Source organism: Lupinus angustifolius, chromosome LG17 (genome assembly GCF_001865875.1).
Source record: "Lupinus angustifolius cultivar Tanjil chromosome LG17, LupAngTanjil_v1.0, whole genome shotgun sequence".
Classification (NCBI taxonomy): Eukaryota; Viridiplantae; Streptophyta; class Magnoliopsida; order Fabales; family Fabaceae; genus Lupinus; species Lupinus angustifolius.
This window is the reverse complement of record NC_032025.1, coordinates 20708486-20730139: the sequence shown is the minus strand read 5'-3', so window position 1 is coordinate 20730139 and position 21654 is coordinate 20708486. Positions and strand designations below refer to the sequence as shown.

The window sequence follows — 21654 nt, the reverse complement described above, 5'->3', positions numbered from 1 at the left end:
AAATGATTTAAATGTAAATTGTGTCACACTTTAGTAATACCAATAAGACTAAACATCGATGTCAACTTCATGTTTTTCGATCTTACCAGTTTGGTCCTCAAAAATTCAAAATGGTCCCCATATATTTCAAATGTTGGTCAAATTAGTCATTTTTAGCAAGTTTTATAATATATGATAAAGATTAATTTGATCAAATATGACTAATTTGATCCACATTTGAAATTTTTGAAGATTATTTTGGATTTTTCAAATTAGTAAGAAAAATATGAGAAATTGAAATGAATATTTATTCTACCGGATAATAAAAGCCTCATTGTCCCCAATTAGAATACTGAAGCCACCACCCCTGAGAACATTTTTAGTTTTACTGATTGAATTCCAAATACACAAACCCCTCTGCAAATCCATCTAAGAAATTCCCATGAGAAGTGTGCTAGGCTGGAAAATAAATTGAACCCAAAAATTTGTCTTTGATAGATATTCCCATGTTTTGATTTACTCAATGTTTGCTTTCAAATATTTAATCATTGAGCTACTTCCTTCCTTATAGTGTATCCCCAAGAACATGTACATGTTTTTTGTAATGATATTCTTGGAGAATCGATAGAGGAATTAATTGTGAAGCTACAAGGTATCAAGAAGGTGTTGGACTAGTGGTATAAGACATCTCTAGATCTCCAGAATGATCAAAAGGTTAAAAGTTTGATTCCGACGAGCGATTTTGTTGGAGGGGCAACTACGAATCCCGAAAGGGATTACTTCCTTACCTATAAGGGTGAGGGGTACACTTGGTCATACAAAAAAAATGTAAAGATATGCTTTAAAAGTACATGACTTTTGTATAAGTCGAAGTAAAACTAATTATATGGACTGTAATTTAACATGCGAGTGACAAACCCTAGTCAGAATATCATATCACAAGTAATTAGATTTAAATATATTAGGTCAATCATACTACACAACAAGGAAATTGCGGGAGATGTAAACCATAAGGTTCAAGCTAGGTGGATGAAATGATTGATTGCATCAAGTGTTATATGTGATAGAAATGTGTCACTTAAGTTTAAGAGAAAATTTTGCCTATAACTATAAGACTTACAATGCTAAATGAGAAAGAATTTTGGACGACATAAGAGAATACACTAAATGTAGTAGATATCCAATAATGTTATAAGTCGTTTCATGTTAGGCAGTTCAACCGATAAATCAGTCTTAATATTGATATTGTACAACAATTATACTAATCATGCAATCATATGGGTCAAAAACTAACGTAATATCAATTGATTTTTAATTGAACCGTATCGGTTGTACCGGTCAGTTTCATTAATAGAATACTAAGGTGTTGCTCAATTCACCTATTCAGATTAAAGATTTGGCTGTTGTCCCCATAATATTAGAATATCAGTGAAATTATTTAAAATGTTTTTTTTTGTAGTTAATATATTATTTTATGTAATGTTCATTAAAAAAAAATTATTTTACAACTAGCGACTTAAAGTTTCTTGTGAAACACTTATGTGAAGTAGGTGGAGAATTGAAAGGGACGATTAGGATTAAAGAATGAATATAAAATGGGGATGGGTGTCTTTATTTTCCCCATTAAGTAGGACACTTGTCCTATTAATGTTGAACAAGCTCACTGCTCTCCACTCATTTATGGTTGTTTTTTTTGTTTCCCGCTGGTATCTTCATACTGGAAGCAATCTTATCCGAGTCGGGAACATCTATAAGTCTATGGGGTTAACTCTCCTGATAAACATTTTTCATCTACAAGACTCGAACCAAAGAACTTGCTTAAAAAGAATCAAATATGTATCATTTGAACCAGCGTCCGATCGTTTATGATTGTTTGTGATGCTCAACTTGGAGAGTTGTTGAAACATTTATTTTGTTTCTAATATTTTATTCGGCAAATCACATGACACTATTTTTTTATCACATTATTAAATGTTTAATTATTTTAAGTAGATATTGTTAACGAGGGTTGGTCCAAGTCAAAAAGCACTATCACTTAAAAGATATAAGCTCACAAGTTTGGCCATTGAATTTATTTATATGTAAAAAATATTATGGTAATAAATTTTCGCTTGAACATCTTATTGTACATTGAAAATTTAATCTATCATCTATAATTCAAAACTTAATGTGAAAACTTTTGTTTATAAAATAAATTCAAAGATGAAAGACATCAACAATAGTGATCCCAAATCATTATGTTAATTCTTCTATATAAATACATTTAAAACACCTTATTTTTAGATGATCACAATAGAATAGAAAAATATTCTAACAATATTTTGTTTTTTCTAGTTTCTTTGTTGATTAGGCAATACAATTAGAAATGAAAGTTAAAATATGGATAATATCAAACTATAACTCCTTAATATAACATACACGTCAAAATATAATATCAAGGCTTCCAAATAGAGATGACAAGCTGCTTGACCCGTTTAGCCCGCGCCTCTAAATGCCCGCAAAAATTTAAGCGGGTGCGGATATGCTCGTATTAGTTAACGGGCAAAATTCAATGTCCTGTCCATTTTAAAACAGGCTTGCGGGCAGCCCGCGGACATTGTTAAATAATTTAAAAAAATAAAAAAAATCATATAATAAATGAAATTAAATTAAATAAAGTAGTTGAAGATAAAAAATTAACAAATTTTTTTATATTTTACATGAAGTTTAACAAATCACATTAGATTACAATTTTGTTAGGGTTTAAAAATCACATTACTTCATAACTTATTTAAAATTTTCTTACTTTTTCCTTAAATTATGTTTATGGGCCGCTCGCATGTCCAACAGAAATGCCCACAAACTTAGCGGGCAAAATAGGCCGAGCAAAACAGGTAAATAGGTAAATTTTTATGCCCTGTCCGCAAAAAAGTGCGGGCTATGTGGGCGCGCCCGCGAGCAATACTCGTTTTGCCATCTCTACTTCCAACCTTGGATTTGATAGTTGTTTGTAATGAGTTCGGATTAGGGATGACAATGAGTGCAAGCAAACACATATAGTGTTTTTCCATTCCCAGACTTTCAATATTTACTGATATTCGTACAGATATATATTACACTCTTAGACAATTAGATGTGACAACATTTGTGAAAAAATAATATATTTAAATTTAAAATTTAATAATAAAATATTTTTTGATGTGCCGGTATTAGTTTCCATTAAAAATAGAAGAGATGAGTAAAATTGTTACTAGTCTCTCTCTAGAGCCTATAATTTCTCTCATACCAATCATTGATTCAAATTTCAAAACCCTACAAAAGCTACGCTACCATTCCCCAGAAGAACAACAATGGCGAGAAGAACCGTTTCAATCCTCAATCATCTCTTCACCAGATCCAATTTCCCTCTCTCTTCATCGATCTCCCCTCTCATCTCATCCCGATCCGTCACCTACATGCACCGCCCCGGCGACGCTTCCCCTCGCCCCGTCACCCTCATCCCCGGCGACGGAATCGGACCACTCGTCACCGGCGCCGTCGAACAAGTGATGGAGGCGATGCACGCGCCGGTTTACTTCGAGAAATTCGATGTCCACGGTGACATGAAATCGGTGCCGCAAGAGGTTCTGGAATCGATAAGGAAGAATAAGGTGTGTTTGAAAGGTGGACTTGCTACTCCTATGGGTGGTGGTGTTAGTTCGCTTAATGTTCAGCTTAGGAAGGAGCTTGATCTATATGCTTCACTTGTTAATTGTTTCAATCTACCTGGATTACCCACGCGCCATGATAATGTTGATATTGTTGTCATTAGGGAGAATACTGAGGGTGAATACGCCGGACTCGAACACGAGGTTGTTCCTGGTGTTGTTGAAAGCCTTAAGGTATTGTGTTTTTTTTGGTATTTTGGTTAAATGATTCATTTTCGTTGTAATGTTGTTACTATTGTGAGAATTTCGTGATTTCTTTTGTAAGGGGGGTTGTGCAGTACTTAATTTCCATTAGGTTTGGGTTAAATTAAATTGGATACTATAACTTATCCGTGATGGGTGGAATTACATTGATTTGTAAGCTGGTGATCAGAGCGTGGTCATTCTGAATTAAGTGGGATAAGCTTCAACGGAGGCAGGTAAAAGATTGTAAATCTAGGTGTTACAGAATACAGATACCAGAATGTTAAGGTTTTGGAAGTTGCCGAAACTGCACCGTGATCGCACTCGCGGAAGCAGTTACCTGCACTAGTATGTAATGTTGAGATCTTCGGAGTCTCTGAAACCATGACCGTGGCCACTGTTTTAAACTTTGGCCATGTAATTAAATTGAATCTCTCTCTCTCTCTCTCTCTCCCCATATATATATATTAATATTTGCCAGCAATGATCCTCTCCAATGGAGAGGCAAGTGGTTGTTTTTACACATATTTTCAATGGCAAAAATGTGATTTCATGGTAAACAAAGGGATAAAAGTGTATAACATGTTGCTTTTTGTGTGTTATTATGTGGTACTTGGAGAGGATCCTTACTCAATATTTGCATGCTGCCAGACAAAGTTGATGCTTTGCCTATTTCTACTCTAAGGTCTAGTTGATTGTACTCCAGATATTTTCTGGTTTCTATAATTTATAGGGCAATTCTTTTTATAGGAAAGTTATTTTCCTTGTTTAATTTTGTTTTCCTCCCTGTAAATTTAGTGTATACTTATCATGGAGTTATCACCTTGATACTGATGTTGTAGGGTTTATGTGTGGTGTTTATCCGAACATTTTGCTAGGTAATAACGAAGTTCTGTTCAGAGCGTATTGCTAAATATGCATTCGAGTATGCTTACCTAAATAACAGAAAGAAAGTGACTGCTGTGCACAAAGCAAATATTATGAAGCTTGCAGATGGTTTATTCTTGGAATCTTGTCGAGAGGTTGCTACAAAGTATCCTGGAATCAAGTATAATGAAATTATTGTGGATAACTGCTGCATGCAGCTTGTTTCAAAGCCCGAGCAGTTTGATGTCATGGTATGCAAATTTACTATTAAATCCTGGTCCCCAGCTATTTAGTCACTTTTGTTTAATATATTTTTGCAGAGTAAACATGTAGATTTACTCTTGTTTGATTTGCAAGATTTTTTAAACATACTTTTCCCAGTTTTTTATGAAGAAAAACAACTCTTTGCTTTAATTGTGAATCCATTGTATCTCTGTATATTTTTTTGTGTTAGGGAAGTGTGCTTTAAGTTTCCCCCGTTTATGTTTCAATAATTTATTTCTACTAGGGAAATCAACTCAGTAATGAGTAGTGGCAGAAAATACAGTGGGTATTTATAATAAAAGCTAAGATGTTTACGATAAATAATGCTCTACTCTTGCTAAGGCTTTTTCACTGTTGGTTCAATCAAATGGGTCTTTCAAGGTTTAATGGAAAAAATAAAAGCTAGGGATTGAGATGTTTCATAATGTGGTTATGGCCATTGAGGATTGTTGGGAATGTGGGAAAAAGAGAAGGAGTATTCTTTTAGCACATTGTCTTGGAAGGTGGAAATATTGATACTGATAGCATCTGATAGTCATTGATATTATTTCTAATTATGCTAGAGGATTAATTAGTATGATAAAGGCAAACGATGCATTTTAGTCTGTTACGTTTAAAAAATTCAATTTGGTCCCTGATTATTTATTTTTGTCAATTTGGTCCCAATCATTTATTTTTGCCAATTTGGTCCCTAGAGTTTTAAATCATCAAGACATCAACCAATCTGATCCTCTGTAATGATTCTGTCATAAACCCTTTTAGAAGTGATGACATGCCCGTAATGGTGGTAATGTTGCTGACATGGTGATGATGTGATGATGAAATGACATCAATAGTTAGTGACATGTCATTGCTTCTTTTAATGGGACTAGTGGAAGTGTGAAGGAAGGCTAGATTGATTGACTATTTGAAACAAAAGGATCAAATCAACAAAAATAAAGATTGAGTTCTAATTTGGGGGAAAAAGAAATAAAGATGTAAAATGCATATTTTGCCTATGATAAAATAGTTATAACGTATTTTGGAATATTTGAAGACGATGAGTATTTTATTTAATAGTTGAGTAAAATGTAATTGCAGTTGGGTTTGGATAGCCTTTTGATACATATGAAAGAAATATTTACTTATCTCCCTTGTCCCTATGGAGATGAATAAAGTAGGGATTTCTTATAATGAATGGTGTGCCGTAGCACTTGTTGGTCTTTGGGGGGTAGTTTGGACTTCGGGTGGAGGAGTGTTTAGGAAAGGAGAAAGGATGGATTTTTCTTATTCTTAACGATAGGAATATAATGAGAGACTATCATGTAACTTCCAACCATCCCTTTTATTCATTGGTTTAAACATTTAATAATTTTCTAAACCTCTCCCTCTCCATCTAAACTTCTCCATCCAAACATACCCTTAAGGGATGTTGATGTACTTCCATGGAATATTGAAGGATACATTTGTTTGTTTATCTTTTCTATTACAAGTGTGAACCACTCATGTTTAAACTGTAATTCTGATGGTTCTCCCTTGCAAATCAGTGTTTGTAATTTACTTCCCATTTTCAGTAAATAAGGAAGTTTGAAGCTCACACATGCTATTTCCACTTGCTAGGTAACCCCCAATCTTTATGGAAATCTAGTTGCAAATACTGCAGCAGGTATTGCTGGAGGCACTGGAGTCATGCCAGGAGGTATTGTCATTAGTTATTACTGCATATTGCAACTTTATTGCTGTCACTTAAGTATGTTTCCTGTTTCCTTTTTGTCTACTCATTCACTTCTATAATGCCGTTGTCAGATGTGTGACTAAATGTTCAACACTTGTAGGACTAGGCCCAGTTTATTAATCATGCGCTTGTCTACATGGTTACTCTGGGGATCATTTTTATGCATTGAAAATCTTTTCAAATAAAAACATATTACTGTAGTAGACTGGATTACATAAGACTTGTACCAAGCTAGAAGTTAATTTTTCTATCTCCATACGAACTGGAGACAGAAGCTGTCGTTGGCTCACTGCGGGGGTAATGGAGTTGTTGGTAGAAGTCAAAATGGAAATATAAGGTAGTGATAACTGATATCAGGTTGTGGAGGTTGCCATGCCATTTTTGGGCATTGATAGTAGAAAACATCTGGAACATCTTGAAGTTGCTAGTCGGTAGACTGAATTGAACACTTTTTTTCGGAACGGAATGGAATGGCTAAGCACATTCTAAAGATGTTGGTCTCCCCAACTTTTATTTTAACCTCCTTTTCGGGTGTGCACGTGGGCAGATTTGACTGGATGATGCAGCTGGCTAATCCATTCCCTTGTGTAGGTTTGTTCCCTCTTGTTTACAGCAAAAAATAGTAGTGAATCTGTGAAGTAGACAAAGAAGTGGCTGTAATGGTAGCAGTGGCAGTATTATTGTAGAGAGGAATTAGGAATAGAAGACAGAGCTAAAATGGCATCAAGCTGGTTTTAATGGCAGCAGCTGATGCATGTTTACTTCACAGCTTAAATCATGAGAAATGATCACTAGTTTTTCTAAAGCTCTTCGAAAACATTTAATTGTTAAGCTGTTTTCGACACAAATAACATATCCACACACCATCGTATTGGTCCAGAGGTTTTTTTTTTCCTTTTTATTTTGGGGGGTCGAGGCGGAAAGAGATACGGTAGGTAGATGTAATTGTTGAGAAAAATCATTTTGGCATATTTATTTCTTGAAATCACAAACTCTGAATGCCATATTTGTAGGTAATGTTGGGGCTGAGCATGCTGTGTTTGAGCAAGGTGCTTCAGCAGGAAATGTTGGTACTGATAAAATTATTGAACAACAGAAAGCCAACCCCGTTGCGCTTCTTCTCTCATCAGCTATGATGCTTAGGCATCTCCAGTTTCCGGCATTCGCCGACCGATTGGAAACTGCTGTGGAAGGAGTCATTCTAGAGGGCAAATACCGGACCAAGGATCTTGGAGGGACAAGCACCACCCAAGAGGTTGTTGATGCAGTCATACGTGCTTTAGATTGAGTTATTACTTATTTGCTGATTCCTAAATGAAGTTAGCCTCCTATATTCTTTTCTAACTAATTTCATCAAGAGAACAAAATTTATGCACTGGTATAAAAGTTTTATACACTGTCAGTTCATCGTATACCATTCATTTTTTAATCATTATTGACTTTTCAGAAGAAGTAACGCAAACAAATGGTGGATGATGTAGTGACCGTATATTAATTTTTACAATAACAATGTATAAATATTACACTATTTTATAAATATTGTTTTCTCCAAAGGAAGGTGAGCCTTAGTGTAATGGTAGGTGGGGCCTTATTCACTGGGTATCCTTTTTTGTTTTGCCCCTTCATATTGAAAATAACAATTTTGGGGTCCTAAATAATGTGTATGCAGCACAGTAAATGTATTTATTTTCCTGAAGAATATGTAGAGAAAGTGGTAATTACTAAATAGTAAGGTATGAATCTGAACTTGATGTTAATGGAGATTTATTAATTGTTGAATAATGATTTCAATCATACATATTTATTGTGTAAAATACAATTTCTATATGACTCACCCAAAAACATGACTTGTTTCTTGGAAGATAGAAGTGAAAGATCTCTTTTTCCCTCTATGGCGTAATGATTTGTTTATGAGTTAGATTTTGGAGGAAAAATAAGAGAAGAGAAAAATTATTATAAATGTATTTCATGATTTTGAAGTTTTTTTTAATTTATTTTCCAAAATTCAACTTAAACACTGAGATAGCTTTTTAACAAATATTATTATAATATTACATTATATTAATTAAAACAGTTTCTTTTAACATCAGGCATCTCCCTTACTCAGCATGTGCTTCTACAGAAAAAGTGATTTTTTTATCGGTTTGACAAGATAATAATGAAAGTGCTTTGTAGAGTATCAATATTTTATTCAATATTTATATGTTAAAAGGTGCATAAATTATTTGAATGGAACCTATTATCATTAGCAAGAGAAAATATAGAATTAGTGCAGGATAATAATTCCTTATTAATTCAAATTAACCCATGATTTCGAGCATACAAGTGCAATAATATAATTATTGTCTCTTAAATAAAATAATGATTTTTAGGAATACAAATAAAAAATATTGTTTATTAAGGAAGAATTCATCAAGCAATTTTATTATATCCTTTCTAAAAAATCTAAAATAGTTATATATTTTTTTGTTTTTAAGTTAATCCCATGATTGTTTTTCAAATAGGTTCTTCAAGTTTTTATTTTCAATTAAGTTCTTTAAATTATTATATATTTCAAGTTCTTTATAATTATTTTTCATTAGATATATAACCTAAAATCTATTCTAAGTGACACCATTTCAAAAAATTGTAGAAATAGTTTATAGATTATTCTAAACGTATCACATATTATGAGTTTTAGTTGAAAATTAAAAAAATTATTGATTTGTTAACCATTATTGATTCTTAAATCAAAGTAATACAAATCAATGATAGATGATATACAATATAAAATTAATTAGATTAAAATAAAAATAAATAAATTATAGAAACAAATTGAAAAGCCAACGAACGCAGAGAGAGAGAGAAATAGGTCATGTCATCGCACGCCAACGATCCACGTCAGCCATCGGCGGCGAAGCCATACGTCGCGCCGCCAGTTTCCCCGCAAGATCTTCCGATCGATTACGCCGGTTTCATCGCCGTCGTTTTCGGCATCGCCGGCGTCATGTTCAAGGTTCGGATCATCTCATTTCTCTTTGTTTTTATGGATCTGTAGTTTTCATTGCACTAATCTTCTGTTATTGTTTCAATAAATAAATTAATAAAAAAATCAGTACAAGTTGTGCTCTTGGCTCGCTCTCGTGTTCTCTGCGCAATCCATTGCTAACATGAGGAATATCGAAAATGATCTCAAACAAGTTATGATGGCTATTATGTAAGTCTTTCTTCGTTTTCATTTGCATTTGTCTAGATTAATTTGTATGCATATTTGTGTGAAACATCAGGGTGAGCCTCGGCGCAAGGGTAAGGTTACGAGAAGATCATGGTTTCAAATCCTGAAATAATTGTGTCTTATATATAAATAGAATAGACTAAAAAGTATAATATTATGGTTCCATTTAAAGAGTGGAACTGGTGTTTTAAAATTGCGGTCACAGTTACATTTATCGTAGTTGTGTGAAAAAGTGGGTGATGCAGGCGCAATTGGGATCTTGATGCCATTTTTGTGACTCCGGAAACTGCAATATTGCCGCTGAAATTGTGATTGCTGAGTGCAATTTAAAATACTGTGTGGAATGAAATAGAATAAAACAGAAGATTTTTCTACATTCAGTTTTATTCTTGGACCAAATAGTACCTTGTTTTATGAAGGCAATTGAGTTGGCTGAATCAGCTGTAAAAATATTCTATAACTTTCCTTTCTTTCCTTTTTTAGTTGAGTTTGTTATCCTATTCCTATACATTTGCTTCCTCATATGTTACAGTAGGAGGAGGAATAAATATAGTCAGATTTTTAATCTGTTTTCTGTTCTCGATTATCCATGAGTATAGAAAGCTGTTAAAAAAAATTGATGCTCAAGTCAATAATCAGCTAACTAGCATCAACATCATATATAGATGGTTATAGGTCAATTGTATGATTAGTGGTAGCTTGCAATAGTGCTATGGCAATTGCCAGGGCATTGTGAAATTGCTTCGCAATAACACAGGCTATGTGTGATGTGGCAGCTCAGAATCTCTAAGTGTCTATTTGTGAGGGGTAAGGTTTGGGAACCAATATACCTTGTGTTTCTTTTTTCCCCTTTTATGTTCTCTTCTCAAGGAAACTCTCCATTATCATGGCATGTGTCTACCCTCTTGTAATTCATCCTTGCTTCTGTTTTATAGCTCTATCTTGTCATAAATGGCTATCACTTAATCTATTTTTACTTGCAAAATGGACTCTTTAAATAAAAGTTCAGAATTTCCATGGGAGTACTGCTATGCTTTTGCAATACTGAGTACTGACATGTTTATGAGCTGTAGCATTTTTTTACTAAACAAAAATACTTAATGATATGATAGGATGAGCTGTAGCATTTGCTTGAGCAATGAGAATTCCCATCAATAGAAATCCACTATTTGCTATATACAAGTGTGGGTTGAATATATAAAAAAACTTTCTATTCTATTGTCCAAAGATGTAATTTCTGACACCAGTACACGCATCATGGTTTAAAACTGAAGTTGGTGTTATTGCAGTTGTGGGCATTGTGATGCTGGTTGCGGCCTATGCAGCTGCAGTTTTTTATAGCCAGCGATAGCAACTTTGAAATTTATTAAACAAAAGTTGCAACATAGCAGTTGATGCATTTGCATTGCAGTCCTGTCACAGCCTTTTTAATGTCATTAGATATTGATCATCCGCAATTTAATGTGGTGATGCAGTTGTGGATACTACTACAAATGCAATATTGTCACTGCATCGTTTGATCCTTTTATAAATGTATTTGTTACCCCTATATGCAATATCCGTAGCATTAGATAGTAATTTAGTGAAGCTGTTTTTGAATTGTATTTTATGGAGATGAGAGTCACGAGACTTCTTTTAATTGTACGAAATATTTGTTTCTTCACATTCAGACATAATAGAGGTAAGAGTATATTAGGATATACTTTCGTTATGTTGACAAATATCTTTTCTGTAAATTGTGAACATTATGCTTATTCATTATTATCATTAATTGAGAATTGATGAATGTCTTTGAGGTTTAGATTCATTCTATGATAGAAAAGGTAGCTTAGAAGCATACTAAAATAAATTCTAGCTTTCTCCAAAAGTGATGTTAATCTTGGATGTTCCATTAATTTTGGACATAATTGATATTAACGGCGATCCTTGTACTTCATTTCTCCACCTTTCTGTAAACAAGAAGTGTATCATGTAATGATTTATTGTCCTAAGTTCTGGGTAAAATATAAATTTAACAAATTTTCTATTTCACTATCAAAACTGTTACCTTGATATGTTAATTCTGAACTTCAGGTTTTCTATAATGGGATTGGTAACCAACTACTTCGGAGCTCCTAGGCCCAGCAAGCAAAGCTGAGATCTCAAGTTTTCATGAAGCAAAATTGTCCTTTTGTGGCTGTTTTCTGGTATCAACAAACATAGCAGGTGCTTCTTTTTATCTTTCTTCATATGATTTCTCAGTTGTGGCTGTAATATGCTTGTGAAGACTTTTGTACACTTGTGTCTTTCAGCATTATGATGTTTTAAGCATTAAAAGTTATCCATTTAGGAATATAAAGAGAGCAACATGATTAACCTGTTTGGAAAAATATTGAATGGAATACATGTATGTGATTTTTGGTAGTTTTTATCATATGATGATTGATGCATGCAAAGTTCAGAGTTCTAGATTGGGAATCACATACATGAGATGTTATTACCAGAAATGTCATTGTTGGGTATGTTCCAAAACATGTTTTGTAAGCAATAAGTATTTCTGGGAATATTTTTCAATTCTTGAGATTAACTTATTACTGGGAATTGATTGTATACTTAACAAAATGTCCTTGTTCTGTAAAATGTTATTTAAATGTAATTTTTAATGCCATTAAGAAAAATGAAAAAAAAAAACAAAGTGTCATGTCTATAATATAAAAATAATATATTATTTTATATTTTTCTTACATTTTTAATAATACAAGTATTAAATTGTTGTCATTGCCATTATGTAATTGATAATAGTTACAATATTAATTGTAGGATTTAGAATTAATAAAAATTCGAAATAGACATTTATAATAAAAAATGTTATTTGAATATAATTCTTAATCTAATGAAAAAGATGTACACAAATCAAGGTGTTTATTATGTATATAATATAAATCAATATTTATATTATTTCCGTTACATATTTAATAATTTAAATAAGAGAAAAATGCATTTACTATCTGTGTATGAGTTTTATATACTGTCATTGTATTCTCTACCATTCAATAAATTTAATAATCATTGACTCTTCAACAAAGTAAAAGTAGTATAAATAAAATGTAAATGATGTGCTGATTGATAATGTAAAAATCTTACACTATTTAAATAATTATTTTCTCATAATTGTGCCCATGTAATTTTTAATACTTAACGTTTTATAATTTAAATAATTAAAATGGGCCTAAAAAACCCATCTATTTCCAAAGAGCGCCCCATAATCTCAGTAAAGATCTAACAATGGCACATGAATCGAGGTGTCAAACTTTAACTGGTGAGCATGCTCATGCACATCCATGGCACTAAATTGGGAGCAAATGTTTAGTCCGAGTGTTAGGATTGATCAACACTATTCGACCTCTAGGAATCATGCCTATCACTAGGTAAGTAAGATTTGGGTCACACGATTGTCAATCATGCTCGGGCGGTCGACATAGCTAGGTGAAGGACAACAATGATAAGACATGGTCGAATCAATACCTTTAAAGTTGGAAAATTCTTCTACATGCCAAAGGACAAACTATGTCGCCTGAGCAGTGCATGTTGTCATCCACATGACAATGGTAAACCAAACACATAATATTAACAATCCGAGCAAGGATAAAGCAAGACGATCCATTATGATTAAAGCAATTACTTTGGAGTATACCATACTTTACATCTTCATAAATAGATAGAACTACCTAAAAGGAAGAGTTACTTACTCACACACTCTGACTCTAACTTATATCTCTATACCATATCCTTTTATTGAATTGAGTATCAAAGTCCCTTTTCAAGTACCATCCAAGGCAGTTCAAGGCGTTCCCGAATATTGAGAGAGGTCTATATTCCTTTTATTGAACATAATATAATTCTGTTTTGGGAATTATATAATTAATTAGAAAAAAATAAAAAATAATGTAAAAAAGAGAATATATTTATTCCAAAGAAAGTTCAAATTTTATAATAGATATGTGTTTACATTGTGACATGTATATATTTATGTATTATAAGGATTTTTTTTTTGCATATTGTGAATAGTAATTCACAGTTTTATTTAATAATAAACGATGAATAACATATGAATAACGAATAATAAATAAACAATGTAAAAAATTCTTGCACTCTTAGTGGGTAAACTATGTTCTCTTTTTTTAGTATTTTATCAGTGAAAAAGTAAAAATAGTGCTAATATTTTCATTTATTCATTAATTACAATGATTAAAAAATGCTATTGCTTATATGAAAATGAATTGAAGTTTTTAATGAAACTTCATAGATAATTATTAAATGTATGTTTTAACCCCAAAAAATGATTAGATATATGTTAATAAACATCAACCAATAATAAAATTATAATATATGAAATCCAACAAACACTAGTGGGACTTTCCATTGAGAAATTTCCCCTCTAGAACTACACGTATATGAAGATAAGACCAAACAAAAGAGAGTGAAAGGAGAGTGTAAACACCTTGTAATGATATTCATTAAACCAAGTTATAGAGAAATAACCATGTTCTCCCATTTGTATTTATTTTAATTTAAACTCTACTATTATTTCAAATAGTACAAGTATTCTCAACACTAGGCTACAACAAATGAGGATATAACAATTGCTATGACAATAATAGAGCTTATTAAACACTATTCTAGAATAAAAAGAAAGTTTGTCAAACCGAATATATTTATTCCAAAAAATGTATCATTTGTCGTGATTAGTTAAAAAATATATTTAAGTTAAAAATAAAAAAATTAAATATTTTTTTGACTAATCACAACAAATGAACTATATAATGACACACTTATTAGGATAACAAATATGCTCTTCCAAGGTTAAACTCTTTTGTTTTCTGTTTTTGAGTTTTGTATACAATACAAAAAGTATGTGACCAACAACTTTTTTATAAGTGTATTTTTCAATATTTGTCACCAAGTAGTTCATGCACCAAATTTTCTCTTACCAAAAGCTTGCATTTAATGCATATGAATAGATTGAATATTATAATGTGTAAATTATATTCACATCATTTGAGTTTTAATGAAATTATACAAATCATTCATATACTTTTATATTTATATAAATTATCCATAATTTATATACATACTGACTATCATTGCAAAAGAAATATGTTTGATCTTTTAACCAAAAAAGATATATTATAGAGACAAATCCAAATAATATAAGAGTCGATGTTTCTTCATCATTTTTGGTTCGTTACAACCTGTATAATAATTCTAAAGAGATGTTTAGATCACTTTTATATTATATTGTAATAAACCAAACATAACGAAGAGATATTGATTCATATAAGATTTGGATTTGTCTCTATAATATATTATATATTTTTTAGTTTAATTATACTTATTACAAATGTATATAAATAATGGGGCAGATAGAAAATGATGGATAATTTATATAATTTTACTAAAACTTTAGGAAATATACATGTAATTAATTCTTATAATATTTACAATAAGAACATTTCCACACATAATAAGAACATTTAATGATACTCGAATAATTTAATCTCTTGATGCAATCCATAAAATATATAAGTTCATGTTTGGTACACTTGGTCCATTGAATACACTAATCTTTAGAGGGGAGCACGTGTGATATCTCATACAGTGTTTCATTCTATGTATTATTATTTATGATTAATTGAACAAAATATTTTAATTAAAAATTTAATAATTAAATATTTTTATTACCAGCAGTGTCACATGAAATGGTACAATCTTTTGGAACAAAAAGATATCATCCCTATATAGTGTTATAATATATTTACAATTTTATCATTAAAAATTATAAATTGGTTTGTGTTTTATTATTTATTTTATTAAGATGAACCTGAGATGATATTCTACACCAATTTTGATGTAATTAATCTTTATCATTTATATTATTTGAATAATTATTTTTATTAATACTTACAATAAAATGTATTAAATATATACATATTATGAAAATGGAAAATTTTAATGAAATGATAATACCATCTCATTATGTAGGTTAAGTGTATTATAAATGATCAGGATGTTCACGATCAGCTTGGATTGGTTTTTAAACAAAAAAATCATCTGACCTAAAGACATAAATAACATTTGGTCATGTTTGGATTTATTAATTCACATTAAGATATGTGATCCAATTTAATCCTAAATTCATATGCAATTTCAATCCAATTTAATTCAGTTTTTAATTGAAAATAACAAGTTATTGGTCTAGTTGTGTAAGACCTCAATGAAATTTCAAAGGTCTAGAGTTCAATTATTAGGAATGACACTTATTGGAAGAAGCAATTACAAATCCAAAAAAATTAATTCTTTATCCAAAAAGGTGAGAAAATATATTATTAGTAATAAAAATAATCAAAATCCGCGCACCACGTGGACAACTACACTAGTTGAGGGGTTATACCTTTTTTCAGGAATTAGATTTAGAGTTATATTTCTACGATTTAATTCCCTGTTAATTTAAAATATATAATTTTTTCGATATTATCAAAATATTCACTCATCTTATAGGTAAGAAATTTGAAGTATATAATTTATAACCTCGAACAAGTATATAAAAAATAATAGCTCAAATAAAATAATTGATATACTTAATTATAGTTCAAACAAATATATCATGAACAACTTATTTTTTATGCTTATTTTATTTTATTTTATAAATATTATAATAGAAAACACATTTTACGGATTTGAACTTGAGTATTCACATTTCATGTTGCATTACTTAATTTATGTTTTTTTTGTATAACTAAATTATCTCCTCACCTTAGTTGTCCATCCTAATAAGTTTTGTCTATATAAATTGAACTTTTAATTTTTTGACTTATCGAAAAAATCTAATGAAACCTTTCACTACTAAATCAACATCTCTCCTTGTGCTTCACAAAGTATGACACTTGGGATAATGTGATCTTATGTGCATTTCAAATCCAAAACATCTAGATACATATCATATATAAAAGAGAAGTTTACTCTCACTATAATTTTTCGCAAAAATGATCTTAATTAATGCTAAATAAAGTTAAAATTTATCTTAAAGCTCATTTACAAATTTTACGAATAAACAAAGAAACGTAACTTTTAATATATGAGAAAAAACAACATCAATTTCGGGTCATAATTTATGTATCTCTTGCACATCAATTTTATTAATTAAACTACGAAATCATGAAATAAACATAAGAAAATCTAGTATGTTGCATTTGTCATATAGTTCTGTGATTTTTTTTATTGACTAAGATCCTATTTCATTATGTTTGAAAATGGAAGATAATCTACCCATATTATATAATTTTATTTTTTGTACATCAATTATTATGTAATTGCTATTTTATATGACATATTATGTATTGATATTTCTATTTAAAACTAAACATATTTTACATTTGAATATATTTTCCTAATAAATTAAAAAATATATTTCTTTTTCTAAATTATTAAACATGTATCGACAAAAGAAAAATCCTTCCTCGCAAATAGAACGAGCTAAATTGCTAGTTAAATATATGATATGAATAAATGGGATAATTAATAACATTGGGAATTTCTTTAAATCTGAACATTGAAATGCATTAAGAAAATTAAAATATTACCTTCATATCTAAAAAGTGTTTTTTTAAGAAAAAGGAATTTGTTTAACAGTCAATTTAGAAAACAAAGACAATTTTGTTGACTATTTTTTACAATTCTATCATTGCTTATTAAATTAGTAAAATAATATGTATACTTAATAAAAATAGATATATTAATTTTATTCCTTAGTTATAATATTATTATCTTTAAACTAAAGAATGAAAAGTAAATATATTAATGACTTTTCATAAATGAATACCTTTTCCATTAAAGTATTGATGATAATGATATAGGCATTTATGTTAGTACTACACAAAAGTAGAGATAATAATTCATTTATAATAAAACATTATATTATATCTCGAAATTGGGTGAAAGTTATGAAATTGAAATATTATAATTATAAAGAGCAATTTAAAACATGACTAAAAAAATATATGCCCTAACAATATAAAATTTTATATATTGTCGGTCCATTATTCACTATTAATTTTTAATTTTTATTATCTCTTTAAAAAAATTATACAAATAAATGATAGATGTGTATAAATTTTTAGACCGACAATATATAAATATCACTATTTTGTTTAGCCAATTTCATTACATTGTTTTGAGGATAATATCTATCTATCTACCTATAAACATTTACAAATCCATTCATTGGATCCATAATATATATATATTTTTTTGGAGTTTAAGGCCATTTTCTTTAGCCATGGAAAAAATGACATATGATTCCATCACTAAGAAGCTTCTTTCTCCAAATGATGAACATGAAAAAGATGATAATGTTATTGCTTCAACTGAAGGAGGATCAGAAGAAGAATTAAGTGATTCAATTCAAGAACCCACACTGGAGAATCTCAATCAAGGTTTATCTGACACTGGAATTATCACTCACAAAAGAAAGCTTTCTGAAGGTACACTTTATATATATATATATATATATATATATATATAAATGATTACAACTTGTTACAAATAATTCGATATTTTTGTTGATTTCTGAAAACCAACAAGTTCCTCGATAATCAAATTGATCAAACCACTACAAACCAAATTGACATACATGACGTTTTCTATTTCTTGTTATTATGTATGAGTAGTTGTTTCAAATTGCGGACTACATCAAGTGATGAAGTGATAATATTGTGGTTGTGGTGATTGTCGCAATCACATTATAGTGCAATTACGATGTGACACCAAATCATATATAAAGTTATGATGCGGTAAAAATGAGAAGTGAAAAATTGAAAGAAAAAAAATAAACCATCATATATATATATATATATATATATAAAAATATATATTCAAATAAATAAAAAAACCAATATCAATATTAAAAAGATAACATGACATACAAATAAATAGAAGTTGTTAAACTTAAATTAACAATTAAAAAAATAAATAATACACGAATGTCAAGTTTTATATAAAAGTTTTAATAAATTATGACGATGATATGAAGAATTATGGTGCTTGATGGAAGAGTAAAAATGACAAGAGAGATAAAGTTATGTTGGAGTAAAATGGGAAATAGAAAATTTGAAAGAAAAAAAAACTAACCAAAAATAAGTCAGCCCTGATTTTGAAGCTTATATTTTTTGCTTATTTTTTCAACAAAAAAACCGAGTTTATAATTTTATTTTGTTGCCAAACATATATAGTTTATATTTTCAGCTTATTTTTCAAAAAATAAGCATAAGTTTTGTTTGGGCTAAGTTACAAAAAAAAAAAGGTGTCTACAATCTTCAACACAATATGAGCATATGAATAATTCAAATAGTGATTATACCAATAGTATTTTTTCTCATTGATGATCATCTTGGTGATGCTTTTCATCATAGTGATAAAACTATATTAGCAATGACTTCTTTTCATATCGACGATCATTTAGATGTTGATATATCTACAGATTTTGCAGTTCACACTACCTTTTGACGATTTTATTATGGAGCCCATATAATTATTTACTTATTTTTATTTTTAAATGAATTATTTGTAACATATTTAAAGTTTACTAAGCTTTAGCTTCGAGACATATTAAACGATATTTGGATTGATAGAATATTATCTTATATATGATTTAGTTAGTTTTATTTTATTTGAATTTATCACTATAATATAATTTATAACTATTGACACTGTATTCAAAACTTTAAGATTATGGGTGAAAATCATGATTGATTTTATATTCTAATGCATCTTTCATATATAGGTTGTTTGATTTTGAAAACGTGGTCATCCACATACTTTTATTTTGCATTAAAATTCAAGCTTCTTAGAAGAAAAAGATGATAATGATAAAAATAAAATATGACGTTTACTATTAAGAACACTTGTCCTTAAGAATTGGCTTAGTTTGTGAAATTATGGGAAATTAAGATTGAGCACCTTAGATTCAAAACCTTGGTAGTACAATGGAATATATCCCCCACCCCTTAGAAAAAGAAGAAGTTTTACTATTACGAAAATATTGCGAAAGCATAAAATGAATATTATGGATGATTTTTCATTCAATTTGAAATGATACAAGAGAGTGTTGTTTATACTTAATATCTCGTAAAGCAAGCAATACAACTAACTTAACTAACTCTCTAACAAACTAATAAACATATGTTGTAAAACAATTTAACATGTATTAAAAGTGTAAAATGTGTCATTTTCTAATTAGTTAATCGATTAACTATAATATTAATCGATTAACACTTACCCAGTTAATCGATTAACTACACAGTTAACCGATTAACTGTTATTGCTATTTTCTTTCTGCTTGATAGCTTTGTTTTCCAATATGTATCTATCTCATTGTAACTAAATTTTGGTTAAGAACATTCCTATGGGTATGTTTTTGGAAATCTTGGATCACACATGAGAATCTAGCATTTCTAGCTACTTACTGGGTTTTTTAAATATGAAAATATATGCAAAAAAAATATTCCACTATAGTTTATTGATCTTAAGCTACATTATTTTATTTTGGATGTTATTTTCTCATTCATTTTGCTGATTAATTATGTGTATTCTTATATGGTTGTAGATGAAAGTGAATTAGCTATTGAGAAAGTAAACAAGAAGTGCTCATTGCCTAATGATATTTCAGCTTGGAAAAATGATTTCACTATTGATGCTTCTAAGAGAATCCAACTTGACCTTAATATTCCAATTATTGATGAAGATGAAGGTTAGTATGCATTATAATTATAGCATAATGTTTAAGATATATAAATGTCACTCATATTTTGTTTTATGTGCAAATAAGGTACATGAATGAGTTTCATTATTTTTTTCATTAGTAACTCATGATTATGCTACTATGGTTGCCCTATAGTTAGATACTCCTAATTAATGTAAAGAAAATAAGAATTAAAAGTTTGTTACACAACATATGATATTTCTATACTATTCTTAAATCTCAAACCCTATTGAATGTGAGTACAAACCTATATTTGTTTTAAGCCTATGTTGTTGCTCCTTCTATATTTCACACCTCTAGAGAATGATGACCATTTTGGATACACGATAATTAAGGGTTTGTTTGGGATTTGGATTTTGGAGGGAAAAAAAAGGAAATGGAAGGCTTGAGAATCATCTCACAAATATATTTCATGACTCTCAACCTTTCTCTCTCCCAAATTAACCCTAAGTGTATTCGATATTTTAAACTGTGCTCTACAACCATAATTGTGACAATAATATTGCGGTTTTGAGAGAACATAGTTTGCTGGAATTGCTAATGCTTGGGGATCAAAATTGGACCCTTGATGTTAATGGGTATGTGTGATTCAATGGTTTAAAAGATTACTAATATATGATTCAAGAAAGTAACTATTATTGAGATTATTCAACGGATACACCTTATAAAATACAAAGTGAAAACTCAACCATGTTATTTTTACCAACAATTTTGTATATATTTATTGTACAATTTTGTTTTTGGCAAAAAGAAATGAGGGTATCCACTTTATTGTGTTAATGTCACTTCTTTTAAGTTAGGGAATATATTATAGGTTATGTGTATATATTCATGTTTGTATTTGAAAATTGTTTCTTATTTGTCTTATATATTTAACAAAAATATATATATATTTGTTTATTATTGTGATTGAAGGTGAAGCCATTGATGAGAAAGTTGGAAATGTGGAATC

General features: G+C 29.9%; 2 protein-coding genes across 4 annotated transcripts; both read left to right on the top strand.

The window, feature by feature from the left end:
* On the top strand, positions 3250–8450 carry LOC109331203 (isocitrate dehydrogenase [NAD] regulatory subunit 1, mitochondrial). Of its 3 annotated transcripts, none has more exons than XR_002105755.1 (5): positions 3250–3839; positions 4727–4966; positions 6579–6657; positions 7707–8040; positions 8221–8450. XR_002105755.1 is itself a non-coding variant. In XM_019565563.1 (4 exons), the coding sequence occupies exons 1-4, from the start codon at positions 3309–3311 to the stop codon at positions 7979–7981; spliced, it is 1125 nt and encodes a 374-aa protein (XP_019421108.1). In that variant the 5' UTR covers positions 3250–3308; the 3' UTR covers positions 7982–8105. The 3 variants fall into 3 exon arrangements, 1 of the variants encoding a protein (XP_019421108.1); XR_002105756.1 differs by having other exon boundaries at positions 7707–8042; positions 8230–8450; XM_019565563.1 differs by lacking the exon at positions 8221–8450 and having other exon boundaries at positions 7707–8105.
* On the top strand, positions 9448–12315 carry LOC109330546 (protein Asterix-like). Its single transcript, XM_019564773.1, has 3 exons — positions 9448–9688; positions 9789–9889; positions 11981–12315. The coding sequence occupies exons 1-3, from the start codon at positions 9548–9550 to the stop codon at positions 12042–12044; spliced, it is 306 nt and encodes a 101-aa protein (XP_019420318.1). The 5' UTR covers positions 9448–9547; the 3' UTR covers positions 12045–12315.

Coding starts and splice junctions, on each gene's coding strand:
- LOC109330546 (XM_019564773.1), top strand. CDS start 9,548: ATGTCATCGCACGCCAACGATCCACGTCAGCCATCGGCGGCGAAGCCA. Junction 9,689..9,788: donor TCGCCGGCGTCATGTTCAAG/GTTCGGATCATC, acceptor TAAAAAAATCAG/TACAAGTTGTGCTCTTGGCT. Junction 9,890..11,980: donor CAAGTTATGATGGCTATTAT/GTAAGTCTTTCT, acceptor TCTGAACTTCAG/GTTTTCTATAATGGGATTGG.
- LOC109331203 (XM_019565563.1), top strand. CDS start 3,309: ATGGCGAGAAGAACCGTTTCAATCCTCAATCATCTCTTCACCAGATCC. Junction 3,840..4,726: donor GTGTTGTTGAAAGCCTTAAG/GTATTGTGTTTT, acceptor ACATTTTGCTAG/GTAATAACGAAGTTCTGTTC. Junction 6,658..7,706: donor CACTGGAGTCATGCCAGGAG/GTATTGTCATTA, acceptor CCATATTTGTAG/GTAATGTTGGGGCTGAGCAT.